We start from the raw sequence: 20,019 nt of genomic DNA on the forward strand, positions 1-20,019 counted from the left end.
CGATAATAAAAATGTGTTCATTTGTACCGAAAGACAATTCAGTAATAATTGAATAGGTAATGTTTTAATATGAAAAAAATGCGAATTATTGATTTGTGCTATCATAGCATATTTCACAAGTTTCCTCAGCCTTGTTCCAAAATTTTGTAAAAATGCGTGTCAAAATAATAAAAAAATCGAGTGCATTTCTTTAATTGTGTTCGAGACAGTGAAATGTTGACATTAGTGATAGATGGTTCATTAATTGAAGTGATGGAATTTATTTTAATATTATAATAAATAGAAAAGTGTTTTATGGCTCATATAAACAGTGACAGCTGTTTCGCTTTTAAAGTGAAAAATTATGTTTTGTTATTCAGATGAGTCAAAACAACTTATGGCATTTCTTTGAAAGAAAATGATGCATTCATAAATTTCTTTTTTTTTTATTTAAAAATAGGAATCAAGTTGTGGTAGACATGAAATCTTTAATACAATACTGATTGATTAATTAAAGTGATATTTAAAAAAATGGTTAAGCACATATATAAGTTTGGAAATGCCTTTAAGGTCTTTAGGAGAATCATAGATTGTTTATATTTGTATTAATTTTACTCGTATATTATATGCAAAAGTGCATTGTGACGATCGATGTTTGCATCAGGGTAGCATAACTACGAGGCGAGATAAAGGAATGCGAGTGTGTATCAGATTATCCGACGTATTCGTAATTTTCCGAGCTCTCCTTAGATGAAAAGTGTCGCTCGCGAAGAATAAGTGTCTGTAATTAGTAATAATATTCAAAATTACCTCAAAATGCATATTCGGAGAGTGAACGTTTTCTGCGCGGCTGTAGCGCTGCTAATGACGCTTATTTTATTCATTTATTCAGAAACGGCGTATATTCGTAAGCCACTTGTCAGAGGCACTGAGAACTCTCTGACGCCAGCGCTAAGTGTCGAATTTTTAGGTTTTTTTAAAAAAAATCATTCCACTGTGATAGAGGAATTCATTACCGGACTAAAGGTATGATTTAAATATATATGTATACACACATACACACACACACACACACACATATATATATATATATATATATATATATATATATATATATATATATATATATATATATATATATATATATATATATATATATATATATATATATATATATATATATATATATATATATATATATATATATATATATATATATATATTTATATATATATATATACATCACTAGAATTTTCGTTAAATAGTGCTACTTTTTGTATTGAAAAAGTTAAAACTAACACATTTTTCAGAGAAATTTATCGCTTTAATCTAAGATAATAAATAACACTCTAACATGATAACACTCTAATCCTTAAAGATACTCAGAATTTTCATTGCAAGTGTTTTTTTTGTATCGAAATAGTAAAAATGAACGACTTTTCTGAGAGATTAATAACTTTTCTCTGAAGAAAACATTTAAACTATTTTTAGATGACGCTTATTTTTTATCTAAGACGATTATAAATAACACTAACATTATAACACTCTTCTCCTTAAAGATAATACCTTAAAGATATTATCGATTTCCATTTGAGTAATTAATTATTCTTAATTCCATTAAGAATATTTTTAATGTCATTGAATAGGCATTAACATACATTTTTTTAGATGGCAAAATTAACATTTATCATGACATATTCATAACCATACGTTGCTAATTTATAATAATTTACCTTATTTTTTTTATCGGTATCGTTAAAAAAAATCTCTCTCACGTATCTTTCATTCGTTTCACAGTTTGATAAAAAAAGTAATAAATAAATAAGAATTGATTGAACGTACACATAAATACGATGACGTGGAAAAGAGCATGTTAGATACTGACAAAGTGGAATCTCCTTTGATTGATAAAATTTTATTAAAGTTTACGTTTACGACAGATATTTTTTGACAAAGATAAAACGATTAGTCATATTCCATTAAATAAAAATATGCTATCGGAAGTAATACCGTATTTTTTTACTACACATATCTATACAAATTTACATGTAGCCATTATAAAAAGGTAGAACACACGGCATAATAACCAAGATCATAACAATATGGCAGTTGGAAACGGCAAACTTTATTATAGAATATTCATTTAACAAAACTGGCTTACTTGATTACTTTCTCATTTTCTTATCAAAGATATAATATTGCCTTTGATTATGAAACATAATGCTTGGTTATTACTTTATTATTTTACGAGTAACATATTGAACTGATTTATGAATTGAATATGTCGCTCACTCCTTTCAACAACGTCATATACAAAAAAAAAAGATTTTTCAGGAGATCGTTTTTAAAGTTTAAAAATATAATGAAATGTATTAAAAATAAATATCAAGCCACTTATTGAACTTTTTACTGTGCAACAGATCTTTTTAGGTAAAACCTGAATGTTTTTTCTCCATTTGAAAAATATTGTATATTTAAAAAAATAATTAAACAATACCTTTTCTTCAAAATAAAAAAAACAACACTTCCTGCCCTGAAGCGGGTAAATATTCAGTTAAAAATATGCCGCTTTTGCTGAGATATAGTACATTTTCTGGGCATTCCGAAAACACGCACAACTGAAAATTGACGATTTTTGATATATGAAGTTGTTAAAAAGGGTGAGCGATGTGTGTAGATTACGGTTGCCATATTTTTCCTACACCTGTCGGTAAATATAAACTTGACGATCTGTAAAAGGTCGAACACATCTCTATTTTTTAGTTTTTCATAAGTAATTTAATTCGATTTTCAGTTTTAGTTTTCGTTTTATACCTTTAATTGGTTATAACTTGTGCGAAAATCAAATTTACCGTATTTCAGTTAAATATCATAAAATTCATTAGGTTGTTGGCATGTCGGGACACCACTGTAAATAAAAGTTTCATGTCCGACGTATCGGAACAAACGGAAACCGTAATGTGGATAAGTAATTACGCTAAGATGTTGTAAGAGTTTTTTTTAAATCGCTAGATGCGCATACTAAACCCGAGATCAAAAATTGATATAAACCAAATTACCATGAATTCTTGAACGTTCTTACACTCTTGTCATATTTTGACCGACCTCTCTACACTCTTGACATATCGCTCACTCCTTTCAAGAACGTCATACATCAAAAAACTTGATTTTTCAGGAGAACGTTTTTAAAGTTAAAAAATATAACACAATGTATTAAAAATAAATATCATGCCACTTATTGAACTTTTAACTATGCAACATATTATTTTAGGTAAAACCTAAAGGTTTTTTCTCCATTTGAAAAATATTTAGTATTTTTAAAAAAATAATTAAACAATACCTTTTCTTCAAAATGCAAAACCAACATTTTCTACCATGTAGCGCGTAAATATTAAGTTAAAAATATGCCTCTTTTGCTGGGATATAGTACATTTTCTGGGCATTCCGAAAACATGCACAACTGAAAATTTACGATTTTTGATTTATGACGTTCTTGAAAGGAGTGAGCGATATGTATTAAGAGTTTTTGGGTGAGGTTTGTTTTAATGGTTGAAATAATCATCTTAAAAGCACAAACCCTAATCAATGAAGGAACATCTATGGGTTCAAAAACTTGCGATATCCTCCCATAAGGTCCATATTTTTAAAAATAATAATGATAGTAACATAGAGATTTGTTTGCGTTAACAAATAGCTTGTTTATGTTATATGTACTTGCAATAAAAAAACTTAATAAAGAAAAAAATACTAAATAAATATTGTTTAAAACAAATTTGCAATGAGTTGATGTTATCTACTCGTCGGTTTGTTTAACTCTTGTTTATGAAAGAATGTGCACATGATAATTTATCTTAAGCCAAACTAACTTGACGTCTGAATTGCATATATGTAACTCTAAAATATTATTGTTTCAAATATCTGATATCATTGTTATATTTGTGGTATTTTTAAACCCAAGTATAAAATATTTGCTTGAAAATTCAGTGGATATTTTTTTGAGCTATGGTGCATTATCCGATGGCATTGACAGCAAAATAATATTAAATTTCTTAATATTGATCACGTCGTTAATGTACACAATTTGATCATAAAATTAATGAAAACTTTGTTTAGCAATCCAGATATGTACATACTCGATAAATGTCATAATCATTATTGAAGGTAATTTAAACGTATCTGATTGTATACATATATATGTATATATACGTATCTGATTGTATACACATATACACGTACATATTGTACACAAAGTATTATTTAAAAGTAGTATTACACAATGCGAACGATGAATGATAAGGAGTGTGTTTTATTACCTTACCACAAAGTTATCAGTGATTTTAATGTACGAAATATTAAACCAATCTAATCACCACTTATTGAAAATACCAGTGAGAAATACAAATTCGTTATCACGTTACAATAGTTTTAAAACACCATTCTTCATCACATATTTGACAAAAATCGTTTTAAATTTAAAAAGAATTTAATGTTTTTTTTCCGTTTTACTTTGTAATTCGTACAATAGTAAAAACACTATCAACAAAATATTTGATCGAAGTGTATCTATTTCAATTCGATATACAGTAGAACTATCCGAACTCCGATATGTTCAGCAAGCAATGACTTACATTTACAGCGCGGTACGTACATACTGCACTAATTAATCTACAGCACTTATACCTATGCTTAACATGTAAAAGTGGTACCTTTTCACTAAATTAATTAAAAGCGCTTTTTTAATAGTATTTTCAACATACGTGGAGTAATTTTTTATGTATTGTTTCGGCATTTACTTTGTGGTAAGACATGATGAAATTATTGAAAAAAGCACTTGTTTTTTTTACCACTTGGGTTTATTTTATGACGACTAGTTTACATTTAGACCTGAAGCATTCGAAAATAGTCATCATAAAATATAGTAAAGCGGTAAAAAAAAACAAGTATTAAAATAAAAAAAATTCGTGGAGTAATTAATTAAAATATACCGATTTTTCGGAATAAATCAATTATCCGAATTTTTGTTACACGAATGGTGTTTAATCCCAATTTATTCGGATAATTGGAGTCCTTTGGACTTATTTGTATAAAAGGTGATAAACCTTACCTCTTATAAAGGATTGTAATGGGTTTCTAATATTTATAAAACATGTTTTTTTATTTACAACATTTGAGTGTGTCCAAATACTTGTTCACAAAATCTGGATTATCTCCAATTATCTGGTCAAATTATAAGTTTAAATAATAAAAATGAAAATGGTTTTTTTCTGGTGTTTCTCATGTGTTTGATTATAATCCAGGATTCGGACCTCACATACTAATATAAGAGTTTCTGCTTAATAAAAAGCTTCTTTACATCTCACCAATAGATGTCTCTAGTGAAGTTCTAGTGATTCAAGAACAAGGTTTCTCAATTGGTTCATATATATTTTTAATTTTAAATCCCTTACCGCACCCCAATGGTGCATAGGGCACTGCTTCACATAAACGCAGTGTTATCTCGATCGATTACACATGAAGGAAAGGTGATCAGCCCTCCACTTCGGGTACCAGTCCAGTGTAATATTGAATAAATATTAGAGTGAAAAAATCACTTATATTTATTAAACCCCCCTGGGAATCGAACCCGGGACCTCCAGAACGGTAGCCGAGCATGCTGACCTTTACACTACGTAGGCGGACATATATATAGAACTTCCAAGAATTTGAGTAGTGTGGTTGTCAATAATGGGTAGAATTGGTGAATGTTACACGTGTGTAAAGTGATCACTTAAACCAGCCTATGACGGTCGTCAGCCCCGTAAATGCCCAGACTTCCATATTCTTCTTCATCTTTGATGCGATGTCAAAAAATAAAATGTTTTTTTATCATTATAAAAATGTCTTTATAAACTTATGAATACTGGTATTAATATAATTTATCCATTTTTTTATTAATGACTTCTTTCTTTGTAATTAAAATAAACTTTATGCAAAATGATAAGTAAAAGGCACAGTTTATAGGCAGGCAGTCAGTATAATATATTATCCAATAATTGTTTTTTTAGGGTATGCTCAAATTATCATTGTTATGTTGAGTTAGAAATTATGAAATTAATTATCATTGTTATGTTGAGTTAGAAATCATGAGACAAAAGTTCGCCTATTTTGATAGTAATTACATTCATATTGTATGTAAATAATTACATTACGAGACCGCATTAAATGTTATAAATATACGTATTATTTACCCAGCTGATATAAATAATTTCAATTATATAGGTGACGCTTTTATCATTCAGGAAAAGAGCGCCAGTGGTTCACTTTCAGGTGACACATTTATTATTTGTATTGTACAAACGTCTTTAGGTACGATATATTGTATATTAAAAACCAAGTTTTAAGACCACTAATGTTCGAATCTATATTAAGATTTAAAACCAAATTGTTCGAAGCTTGTCAAAAATATATCAATATTAAATAAACATTAATAGAAATTTACATCATTTTGAGTGTTTCCAAATACTTGTTCGCAAATCTGGATTAAATTAATAGCTAATTATAATCTAAAATAATAAAAATAAAATGATATTTTTTGGCGTTTCTCATGTATGTATTTGATTATAATCCAGGTTTCAGATTTCACATACTAATATAAGAGTTTCTGCTTAATAAAAAATCTTCTTTTCATCTCGCCAGTAGATGTCTCTAGTGAAGTTCAAGTGATTCAAGAACAATGTTTCGAAATTGGTTCATATATATAGAACTTCCAAGAATTTGAGTAGTGTGCCCGTAAATGCTCAGACTTCTATATTCTTCTTCATCTTTGATGAAATGTCAAAAATAATATATAAATTAATAACTTTCGAAATTATACTATTATATTTTATTGATATATCGTTGTCACACAGGAGAAAGTGACCAAGTGCATTGTTTTACAAAAACGTGATCACTGACTTTTTGATATCTTACTAGCTTAATATTGCCCTGAAAAAATCCCAATGGATTTTAAACTTGGAAGTATAATATGTTGACTTGTTAAAAGTGACACACTGCATTGGTATTTATTTTCATGCCAAGTAGAAGTGACTTAAATCGCCCTCCTGAACATTTTACGTTTTGATAGTTGATTACTTTCTCCTGTACGACCACGATATGTATGTGCACGATGTCTTAGCCAAAATCGGAAATAATCTAAATATGTTTCTTACTTCGAAACGACACATCGGTCCTCGAATGTAGCATACTATTGTATATTACATTAGATAGAGTGCCTTACCGTACATTAAGAGAATCGACCCAGTTTTCAAGGTGATGTGCCAATATTGTTAGTGTCTTTCATTATAATTATGCATGTATAGGTACGTACATCCCCGAAACTAAAGGATGATAAACGTATTATGAAATACGGACACGTCCGCATCCAATGAAAGTCGGATATGCAAAAATATTACTTTACAAAAGTAAATTTGCAGTAAAATTTGCAGTTTCAAAATTTCTAAAACACAAAAATAATCAATTAATAACCAAGTATCTGATACATGCCTTCTTTTGATAAATAACTTAAGTACTAATTACTATTGTAGATTACTTCCAAAAAATATATCTTACAAACTCATAAATGTATTGTTTGTTTCGCATTCATTCCAAAATTATGACTTTCACGTACGAATCAATGTTTTTTTGAAAGATTAAATATCGTACATTGTTATTAAAGTTTATTCATAAATTTTCAATTTCCATTAAAAATATTTTTACCTAGTATTCAAGTATCATTAAGAATATTTTTACTTATATGTATTATTGAATAGGCATTTTCATATTTTTTAAATCGCATAATTCACATTTGATTTAATCAATTCTTATTTGTAACATTATTCTGTATGTTGCAAACTTGTAGTTGTATCGAAACAGTGTTTTCTCGATTTTTACACGGTACTTACAAGATCACCTACCTTATAAGATCATTTATATGAATGCAAGGTGATCAGTCCTGCACTTCAGAAATAAATATTTTGACCCTCCTGGAAATCAAACCCGGGACGTCCAGCTCAGTCGCCAAGCGTGGTTACCATCACTTAAGCCAGGCGGACGAAATGCTCAACCCTAAAATAACTATTTCGCATATGTTAAATGACATTGAAATACATACATACACCTGTAAAAATAAAATGTCGGGCATATAATTCATATGTATGCATTTGACTGCAGACATGATGTTATTATGTATTGTCTGCGTTAAAGTACATTCTTTATCAGATTAAAGTTATTTGTCACCTTGGTGAATCTATTTAAGTATGTATGAAAATACATTCATGAAACAGTCTACTTTGTTAATTTGTACCTTTTAGTCGAAGACACGCTCGTATAATATTACATTTACGAGCATAACTCATTAGCCATTGCAATATGGAAAACTATCGCAAGACATGCAATTTTATACTGTCATAGCCTTCAAAAATGTACTAAAAGTGTCTCATGCTTTGCATGTAAATTATTATATCGCCATTTTTATATCCATTTGTATATCTTCCTATTAAAATCTGGATTTCAAGGGAGAAGTAAAACTTATCCGTCCATGTTTTTTGTATCTTTAAAAAAACTTAATAAAATACAAAAACCTTTGCAAATACTTTTATATTATTAAAACATTTTGTGTGTGTCCAAATACTTCACAAATCTGGATTATCTCCAATTATAGGAGTTATTTTTCATATTATTTTTTGACATCTCATCAAAGATGAAGAAGAATATGGAAGTCTGGGCATTACGGTCGTCAGCCCCATAAATGCTTATTATTAGTTTTAAAACAATAACCAACGGTTTAATAATTTTATATTTCCGCCATTTTTCCACCTCCGTAGTGTAAACGGTCAGCACGTTCGGCTGCCGTTCTGGATGTCCCGGGTTCGATTCCCAGGGGGGGGGGTCAAATAAATATACGTGATTTCTTCACTGGACTCAATCTGAAGCGGAGGGCTGATCACCTTTCCTTCAACGTGTTAACGATCAAGATAACACTGCGTTTATATAATTTAATAATTTTTGTATATTTTACCTTTTGTGAACATGTTTTTTAAAAAGATCAGGTTTTACAACCAATTGACCATCCGTTTATTTCACCAAGACCAATGCAATTACGTCTTATTCGTCGTGTCAAATAGGGTAATGCACCACGACTTGGGATGACGTTGCTTAAGTGCACCTTCGTTTTCATATGTAAATAATCAAACGTAATAATACGTTATTGCTTTGGGTGTGTTTGCATAAAGGAACGTGTGTATCGGTACAAGCATAACAAATTCATCATTTGAAATACTTCGTTCGTGACGAATTTTCAATTTTTTTGAAACTGATTTTGAACAATTTTTCATAATGTTAACAACACTTAATGCAACATGCCAGGTTTTTTTTCTACCAGAACTTTTATTTATAAAAAAATAAAATCTTACTTAAAAATATGCGATTTTCTTTAAACAAAATTGTGCAACGAAGACATTCTTGGATTGGCTTTAAAAAATCAACCCACGTTAAAACCCTGTTGAAAAACTGAATAAGTAGCTTAATTTTGGTCATACTAATGACATTTACATTTACATTTCACACTAATATTAAAATATATATCTTCGATTTCATTAATTGATTCGGCAGTCACTTTGTAGGAAAATCTATCAATTTTTAAATGAAACTTTACTTAGTAAATGTCACATTTTATTATTTATTAAAATTATTTAGTTTAGATTTCTTCTATGAGCTATTGTACTAGCTATATCTCGATCTCTGTGTCGTCCAGACAATAGTCCAGATATAGTGGTATTTAATCATTGACCTGTCCGGGAGTATGGACGTAAATGAACGTCAGTGCGAATTTTCCTTAAAGGAGTACCGAGGTTAATGAACGTCGAAGTACGTCTGTCAGTTAGTATGATGTAACTTGTGTAGCAATGACATCTGTGGATATTTGTGTGTAATTTTGTCATTATTGAACAATATTTCGAAAAGGTGTTTAAAAAAAAAAAGTAACAAAATTTCTATCTTCATAATAAATCTATAATATTTAATTAAAAAAAAAAAATCTCATGTAAAAAGAACCCACTCCCCAGAGAAAGTCGGACATCAATTTTTGTACTCCAGGAAAGGTTAAAACTTCGATTAAAATTAATATCTTGGTCTACATAGTAACAAAACAAGCCTGTGAATAGATTCAGTTTAATTATGTCAATATAGTCATCTAAATTTCTTGACATAGTTTAAAAAAAGCCTAAATCAATATATTTCCGCTTCGTAATCAGTTCCTACGATGTATTTTCATTGTAAAGGTTCTGTCTACTAATCGTAATTTCACCGACACGCTTTTTTATACTATGCGTGATTTTATATGAGTTGTTATGAAATTTCAAGGATAATTAGTGATAATTAGGACATGCATAATTTACAAAAATCAGTACTTCCAAAAAAATATGAAATTAATACTAGTTTACAGAAAGTTTACCCGTAATAATGTATTTCAATATCAGGACATCACATTATGAGAGAAAACAACCAACAGAAGAAGAAATATATGTACCTTGTGCAATTGATTTTTTTTAGAATTGAAATAGTGGTTTTCCAATTTCTCATCTCGCTTCAGACATCCCTTTTACTACCAGGATTTTATGTCTTACTTTTAATTATTGTATGCTTCATCGATGAAATACATGTAGGTAATGTTTAACTTTAAAATGTAGTATGTTTCAGTTGAACTATAATGGAAAAGTCATCACAAATGTCCCAAAACAACAACTATAGATATTGATTCTCAACGCAGGCAAAATTAAAGAGGTTTACAAAATAAAACTCATTGTCTTTTACCACTTTGATTATTGGTACTTTTTTCTAACCGGTTTCGACAAGCACAGATAACCTCGTCATCTTCAGCGATTCGTTGATTCTATCTAGCAACCTTTTTTAAAAACAATAAAGAGGATGATAGGTACTACTATTAATAAAACGAATTTTCTTTTCTTGACACTTTTATCACTTCTTTTGTTTGATTTCAGAATCTCAATTTATCTGCTCTTGGAAAATACCTATTCCTGAATACGAAGCCACCCAGTAAAAAGGATAAAACATTTAAAATACTAATTTGGAAGGATGGAGATTTCTTGGAACGGAGGCACGTTCGTCATTTCTCAGCAAATAAGTAAATATTTATTTGTATTCAGTAAGCGTCAAACACATAAAACGATGTATCTAACGCGAATAAAGTAAAAGCGCCATTAGCGTGAATAATTAAATTAATAGTGTTATCAGCGTAACGTAAGAATTTTCCTGGAGTATTTCCTCCAGTAATGATAACTGCAAATGATAAAAATATCATATTTTTATGAGAAAAAACTTTAAATAAAATATGTATATTCTTTTTAATTTCTAAAATAGTATTGAGGGTTGATTAAAATTTTAAAATATAATTTTCTTTCCCTGTACCGAAAAATAAACGAGCGCAACAGTAAATTTATACTAATGAAAAATAGACAGATTTAACGTTATCTGATTATATTTATTGACTACCAATTAATATATCCAAAATATATTTATAGTTCGGAGAAGTCGTTAAATGAACAATATCGAAACTAATGCCGTATCGCGATAGAGCAACAGTTATATCACTTTTTAATTTCTATCACAGCAACACATTACAATAGCAAGACACACACGTAACTACATGTGTTCTATTTTTTTTCTTTACCCGAAATATGTGGAATGCAATTTTTATATTTTATGCATCAAAATCAGTATGATTGTCGATTACTGTAAAAAAATATGTATGATTGTCGATTAAAAAAGATATTTACTCAATCAACAGCGGTTAATAACTTCTGCGAAGAAAGTTTAAATAATTTTTATATTTATGAATTTAAATATTTTATTTACATATTTTAAATAGACTGAGCAGAAAATATATACTACTCTAATATTTCCTTGCCAAGGAATTTTACGTTACCGAGAAAAATTAAAAATAAACCCTCAAACGCAGAGAAATAAGCCCTTTCTAGGATCTAATGTAATTAAGGTAGTTAAATTCTGAATGAGCATTGCGAGTACTTAATATTTGCAATAATGTTCAATTATGAGCATCACATTCAATAACCAATTAATTATTTTCATTTAATCTGATTTCAAGGAATGATCCGTTTGATTCCGCACGATGCTCGGTGCACAACTGCAAGCTAACATACGAAGCGGAGGACCTGAAAGATGCTGACGCAGTGGCCTTTCTCCTTCATCGCCTGAAGAAGGAAGATTTGCCTCCGCGGGAGTCGAGATCCCCGAGCCAGCGGTGGGTGTTCATATCGGATGAAAGCCCGAGACACACGTTTCTCTACGGGTCCTCGAATAATACGTGGAGGGATTATAATGGCATTTTCAACTGGTCAATGACGTACAGGTACTAATCAAATATACTATTTAGTTTCAGGAAAAAATGTGTTCTTCAATGCGAAAATACTAGTGTAAATACTATTCGTATTTTCGCATAATAATATAATAATAATAAATCCCTTACCACACCCCAATGGTGCACAGGGTACTGCTTCATATAAACGCAGTGTTATCTCGATCGATTACACATGAAGGAAAGGTGATCAGCCCTCCACTTCAGGTACCAGTCCAGTGTAATATTGAATAAATATTAGAGTGAAAAAAACCCTTATATTTATTAAACCCCCCTGGGAGTCGAACCCGGGACCTCCAGAACGGTAGGCGAGCATGCTGACCATTACACCACGGAGGCATTTTCGCATAAGTAGGCATCAATTGTTTTTAAAATTACTACCGATAGTATTGAGTACAAGGGATCACAACCCAACCAAAATGTTTAAGACACTTTATTTACAGTCTTAAAACATAAATATTTTAAACAATTTATTTAAATATGTATTTGTAAATACATATAATGGTCAAATTATAAGCCAAATAAAAAAAAATAAGTTTTCAGGCGGGCCTCAAGTATGTGAACACAATCCAGGATTCGGACCTAGCATACAAATGGAAAGAGTCCCTGCTTAATAAATGCTTTTCTCATTCCAACAACAATAGCTGTCGTGAACTCACACATTCTGTGCCACGAGTTTGATCAATGTATCAGGAAGATCCAAAAATATAAGTGGTGTGCTTGTAAAACCATGTGTAGAATTGGTGAATGTTACACGTGTGTAAAGTGATAATCACTTAACCAAACCTATAACGGTTGTTAGCCCTGTAAATCCACAAACTTCCATATTCTTCTTCATCTATGTTATTATATTTGAAAAACGTTTTAGACACGTTTAATGTGACAATTTAATGAGAAAACCTGATTTCATTTTGTTTATTTTTTAGCACTAAGTCAACCGTTTAATACTATTATTGAATTTTAACTTACATTTATTTCTGATTTAGTATGTACGTACGTAAAAGAAAACACATCTAAACAGTAAAAACAGAACGTCGAATCACTTTTCAAAATAAGTCATGAATGCAATAGATTCGGTTACAAATCAACATATATCCCGGTATAACACCGTTCAATACAAAAAATAAATTAAACATGTAAAATAAAAGATTTTTAATTCCATAACAAAAATGTGTTCATTTGATCAATTCAATAATAATTTCAGGTTGGATTCTGACGTACCTGTTCCCTATGGAAGAACAGTTGCACTACCTAACGAGGTCAAGTTGCCTGGCAAGGAAATGGCATTCGACGAACAAATTATGTCTTTAGTACCGTATAATGATATCAAGCAAAAAGATGTTCTTGTTTCTGCCATGATTTCTAACTGTGGTAAAAATAACATGAGGTTAAATTATATTAAAGAATTACAGAAACACATAAAGGTAGACGTGTACGGGAGCTGCGGAGATGAATTAAAAAATGAGTAACTATTTTTCGTATTTTACTTACTTTTTAATAACTTTTGTAATATTATCATTAAATAATGTAAGTGTTGAACATCGGGGTTTAAAACTTGGTAAAATCTGGCCATTGGCAATGTCAACAAGAGATCAGGGTTCAATTAGTAAAGATTAAGGCTATGAATAGTAATATTTATGACGCCTGTTTTATTGCACGTTAGTATCCGTATATCACAAAAAAATCATATCTAATTTTAAAACGTTTTTTTACGTCACAATTCAAAAGATTATAAAGGTGACCAAAGTTACCTGTGTCATAATAAAGAACAAAAATTAAGATGACGTTCCTAATATAAATTACTAATTTCTCTTTTTGTTCTTCTTATATGAATGTGTCTTGTCTCAATGATGGAAAAATCAAACATTTAAATTATGCAGTATTATATTGGTTGTATATTATGCACGGTATGGTGATATGTGATAAATTAGATAGATTTAGTGTCAATCCAGGAACAGTAAATTATTCAATAGAATTGACTGTTTTATATGTCATCGAACATAGGACTTCTTGTACTTTTACCAAAATGTTAATGAATACACTACACCGATGTGAAGACTTTTTATAAAAATTTGATTTAAAAAAAATATCTGTATTAATTTAACAGTTGAAATACCGAAAAAAAAATCATTTTATATGAGTGTAATGTATTTAAATTTTATGAACAATAAAACATACATTTCTTCGTTCTTTTTTAGATGCCCGGGGCACTTTGGCGTTGATTGTCCCCTGTTGAATAAATACTTGTTCCACCTGGCGTTCGAAAACTCAAACTGTGATCAGTACTTGACCGAGAAGGTTTATTGGAACTCCTACGCCAAAGGAGCTGTTCCAGTAATCTTGGGAGCCAAGAGCAACTGCTCGCGTCAGCTGCTTCCACCGGACTCTTCCATCAACACTTGGGACTATGCCCGTCCCATAGATCTCGCGAGGTACATCCTATTCATGAACACCACTTGGGACGAAGAGTTCTTCAAGTTTCACAACTGGAGGAGACACTTCGAGGTGTCCAATGAGCACGGTTACTTCGGAACCCCTTCGTATCACTACTGTCGGCTCTGCGAGGCGCTCAACTTCAACGACGAGGAACCAAAAGTGTACGATGACCTGTCAGATATGCTGGACAGTAAACATTGTCACGACACTGCTGACTGGGAATTGGATATAGAAAAGCAATGATAGTTAAACAGAGTTTCTTCCTTTATCTGGTTCGAAGAGCGCATGGGGAGCGGCCATACGACTTGGCGCGGCGGCTGTATCTCCAGAACGCCCTTGGACAAGTCGTTCCATAACCAGCAATGCACAATTTCAAAATACAGCATTCTTAGCATTTTTTCTACTTATTTTTTATCACCCCGGTAGGAGGAGAAAGGAGAGTACATATTTACTTTTCTATCGTAGTCGTAGTCCAGTTATTTGGAATTTAAAGGTGTACTCGCAAATAAACAATTCAGTACGCGACCAGCTGCACGAAGAGCCATACGTGAGTCCGCGCACAATTTTTTTTGGAATTTACATTGGAATTTTTATTATTTTTATTTCTAGTGATTTTTTTACCATATTTTTAACTCCTAACTTAATTGATTTGTTTTCTTAAAACACCGTTTTTGTATTGAAAAAAAATGTTTTTATTCGAAATAAATCTATGGTTTTGGAAGGAAAAGATTTACTAAAAGATAAGGAGTTAAAAAAAAAAAAATTAAAATATAATATATTCTAAAAAAAAAATATGTGGGTGGAGACACGTTTGGCCCCTCGCGTAGTCGATCGCTTACTAATTGGACGTTTGCGAGTACCCCCTTAAGTGGATTTTTTTGTTTTTCGACAGTATCTTCTCCAATTTCAACAAAATAGTTCAGTTCTATACAACGATTTTGGAATATTTTCCCATCATTCTCTATTTATTTATTCATTCCACATTACTGAAAAAACAGGGAGTTCAAAAAGTATTTAATCTCTATAGTTTTTAAGTAATGTTTGACGCATTATTATATTAAATTTATGTCTGTAATATTTATATGTTATAATTAAAAACATTGATTCTGCAATATTAATGTTAAGAATAAAGCGTGCCATGGTAAATTATTGATTATTAAATATATTTAAAAAAAGTCGCTTAAATGTATTGACCTAATTTTGTAAAAATGGATTAAGTACGTGAATGATTATGATGTTTAAATCTAGTATGAAATAAATCATTATTCAACACCTATATATATTTTAATAAAAATAGGATCCTTTATATAAATTTATTAACATTTTTACAATTTTTTTTTAAATATATATATGATAAAAATACAAACAATGCCTAAATTACTGTAAAATAATGATTTATTTGATACTCAAATTTAATTGCTTTCATATGTTTCTATGTATTTAAAAAATCAAAGACGAGTTTAAATACAGTAATCCCCTATAACGTTGAGACAGGAACCGCGTTTTCGGAGGAACGTTATAGGCGGTTAACATTTTTAAATTGTATTTTATTTTTAAATTACTCATTTCAGTAATTTCCGATGATTAAAATAAAAATAAAAAATTTTCAAAAAATTAACACCCATAATCGTTTCCTCCGTTAATGCGGTACCTATCTCAACGTCAAAGGGGGGCTCACTATACTCGTTGGGACAGGGAAAGAATGTATTGACTGTTTAAATATATGGACCTTTATGTGTTAAGTTAAAACAATTTTAAAATAATTTTGAAATGATCTGGATTTCGTTGCCTTGAAATATATAACTGATAATTTTTTATTAAACTGTATCTAGAGTTTACCCTCTAAAAGCTTTTACTACAAACATAGTTTAAACGGCGCCATTAGAACAGTAACTCTCCTCCCTATAACGTTGAGACTTTCAACGCGTTATCAGAGGGAACGTTATATTAAAATTCAATTTAAAAACATTTACTTTCTAAATCGTTCTCGCCGATATCGTGGTTCTTAAATATATATGTATATATTTTTCTACACAGGATACATTTTATTTTATTTTTGAAATATTTTCGATAAAATTTAAATACAAAGCGAATGATTTGACATGGCATCGTCATCGCAAAAAAAAAGTATTTCTTAGATTTTTTACCATAAATTACGAATATTATATTTGTAGAACTATATTATAATTTTTTTTTAAATAAAATTAGATTTCCGCCATACAAATTTCTTTAATGTACTACTAATAATATTTTATTGTATTTTTTTTTTATTTTCAATATTATTAGCATAAAAAAATATAAAATTTTAATGCTAAGTACTATATAAATAAAATTTTATTCACGGTTATCCATTTTTGTATATTTATTAGATCTAATTTTTAAATTGAAATAAATAAATACTCTTACAACAATTAATAAATTACATTTATTTACGATTAATTAATTAAAATAAACGTAAAAAGTTGACACCTAAAATAAAACAGATTAAGACTGACGATTTAAAAAAAAAATCGTATACAATAAACATATAATTTAGTTACTTATAAAGAGCTACAACAAAAATATAATATTTATATTTTGTTTTGAAACGCGTTAATATTTATTATGCATATGAAAAAAGGTCTAATATAAAATTACAATAATAAACTTGTAATAACTACACAACGGTTTATTTATTTCTCTCTTCTGGATATTTTTTAGAACAACTGGGCAACGTTGAACAAATTTGGAATACCTTGTTTAGAAATGATTATCTCCCCAATAATCAGTTATAACTAACAGTACTAACATTAAATTTACTTATTTTATTTTAATTAAAAAAAGAGAAAAATATATATTAGTGTTGTTATTATTATTTACAAAAATATTTTTTTGGAAATAATAAAAATTTCATACTCTTTCTGTGAGGCTAAGAGGCTCATGAATAGAAATAGGTATCAAATTGTGATAGAGTGGGTTCGAACCCAGAAATACTGACTCAAGAGTCCGCGACACAAACCACGGGACTGCAGCCCGTGTTTAATTTTATGAAGCAATAACCTGTTTATTTTTTAACATATAAAACTTGCAAAAAAATTATTTTCCACAATTTAAAAACAGTACAATATCTAGCTGAGAGATAATATATTTTATGGTATTATGAGGATATGCGTGACTATAGAAGAGGCGAATAGAATGTTTTCAAAGACAGAGTTATGTGGCTTTCTATTCTCTCTGTCTACCCCTCCGAAGGCATAATAGTTTTTTTTTGTTTTTTGCATAGTTGTGACAGTAAATTGTTTTGTTTTAGAAAGAAAAATATACGATTTAGAATTTTTTTTAAAATAAACAGATTATTCTTTCAAAGATACTTTACGCTTATTGCGTGCTAAAAGTACTTTTCGATAAACAATTTGTGTTTCTTTCATAATAAAAATTTAATCTTACATTAAATACTCAATAACTTAAAATTATTTATTATATACATATGTGTATGTACGCTATGACTTATCTCCATCAAACGTATTTCATAAAAAAACAAATACTATTGCGAAAATCATATTTACACAAATCGAATGTATATATATATATATATATATATATATATATATATATATATATATATATATATATATATATATATATATATATATATATATATATATATATATATATATATATATATATATATATATATATATATATATATATATATATATATATATATATATATATATATATATATATATATATATATATATGTATATATATATATATATACATATTTATATATATATATATATATATATATATATATATATATATATATATATATATATATATATATATATATATATATATATATATATATAAAATACAACTTACAAAAAATACAACTTTACACAATCAGCATAAGCCGAAAATCTAGAAAATCTGAAATATCTTTTTTTAAATTATTTTATCTTAAAGTGTTTATCGCGCTCGAAAAAAGATAAGAGCAACAATTTTATGTCCTGATAAATTAAATCAATGTGCTTTTTCACTTGAATCACGCATAAATGTGCGACACATTATCAACCCTTTGACTACTAGGACTTTTAGGCTTACTGCGCTATAAATACCGCGATTTAAACATAAACAATTCAAAAGTAAAATGTGTTCGATAATTTATAAACACTATGCCATTATTTAAACAAATCTGTTTTTAAAAATTTCATCTTCGGCGCGACGAAAATATCTCCCGGAATTTAGTGAACGAAATATATGCAACGTTATAAAAAATCGACTAACAAGTAAATGCTGTTCGCATGATGTTCACCTCCTTTTTACGCCGCGCCGTCTGCACAACATTGCAAATCCAACTTCGAAACAAAGACTTCCCGAAATAATAGGGTATTATCACTCGGGAAGAATATCTAATTTAACGTACTCAATCTATAAAGGATTGTGTAAGACTCGTTTTGTGTTTATAACAGCCTATATAATCAATCTTTTCATTAATCATTTTCTTTTGCAAAATTCGGCTTCGTAAAAACGTTGTTTTCGTAAGTTGGTAACGAATGACGTCACAGAAACGAATCCATACTACTGCTATTACAGCTCTATAAAGCAGATACATAAAGGGATACGCCCCATAACACACCCGATGACGTATAGCGGTGTTCGTTTTTCGTTTTATTCAAATATCTAAAGTTTAAACCCTAATATCTCCCTTACTTCTCTACATATTTCAATAAGAATGTTACCGATAGTCTTGTGATTTTTTCATATTAATTTATTAGCCAATAATAACTCATCATGAGAATGATCCATTGGCGACATCCGGTGTTGAGAAGAAAAGAGTAGGTGTATGTATATAAATTTAATTTTATTTTATATTTATTCTAAAGGAATAACCCTGAAAGAAATTTACATTAAATATTAAACATTTTAAAGGCTTGTCTGCAGATAGGATAGTTCAGTACATCATAAACACCAAGACCAATTGAAAATAAATCTTTCTTTAATTTATTTTGCAATTAACACAAATCGAAACCGCGACCCCAGATTCGCAGTTGTGCGTCTACCCGACTACATCAGGGCGCGGCTCCTGTCGTATTCAATTAAGATTTTTTTTTTATTGAAATGAAGAGTAATATATCGCTCACTCCTTTCAAGAACGTCATAAATCAAAATTCATAAATTTTTAGTTGTGTATGTTTTCAGAATGCCCAGAA

At 29.4% G+C, this 20,019-nt stretch overlaps 1 protein-coding gene across 2 annotated transcripts; it reads left to right on the plus strand.

Annotated features, from left to right (window-relative positions):
• The first annotated feature begins 706 nt into the window (after window positions 1-706).
• LOC148301233 (inactive fucosyltransferase B-like) lies at window positions 707-16,098 on the plus strand. Of its 2 annotated transcripts, none has more exons than XM_088273553.1 (5): window positions 707-1,005; window positions 10,995-11,137; window positions 12,119-12,382; window positions 13,593-13,853; window positions 14,587-16,098. In XM_088273553.1, the coding sequence occupies exons 1-5, from the start codon at window positions 796-798 to the stop codon at window positions 15,065-15,067; spliced, it is 1,359 nt and encodes a 452-aa protein (XP_088129679.1). In that variant the 5' UTR covers window positions 707-795; the 3' UTR covers window positions 15,068-16,098. The 2 variants fall into 2 exon arrangements, with proteins under 2 accessions (XP_088129679.1, XP_088129681.1); XM_088273555.1 differs by lacking the exon at window positions 707-1,005 and adding an exon at window positions 8,273-8,417.
• Window positions 16,099-20,019: the final 3,921 nt, after the last annotated feature.

This window comes from Brachycentrus maculatus, unplaced genomic scaffold (assembly GCF_059751285.1).
Source record: "Brachycentrus maculatus isolate JH-2025_06_01 unplaced genomic scaffold, ASM5975128v1 h1tg000589l, whole genome shotgun sequence".
NCBI lineage: Eukaryota > Metazoa > Arthropoda > Insecta > Trichoptera > Brachycentridae > Brachycentrus > Brachycentrus maculatus.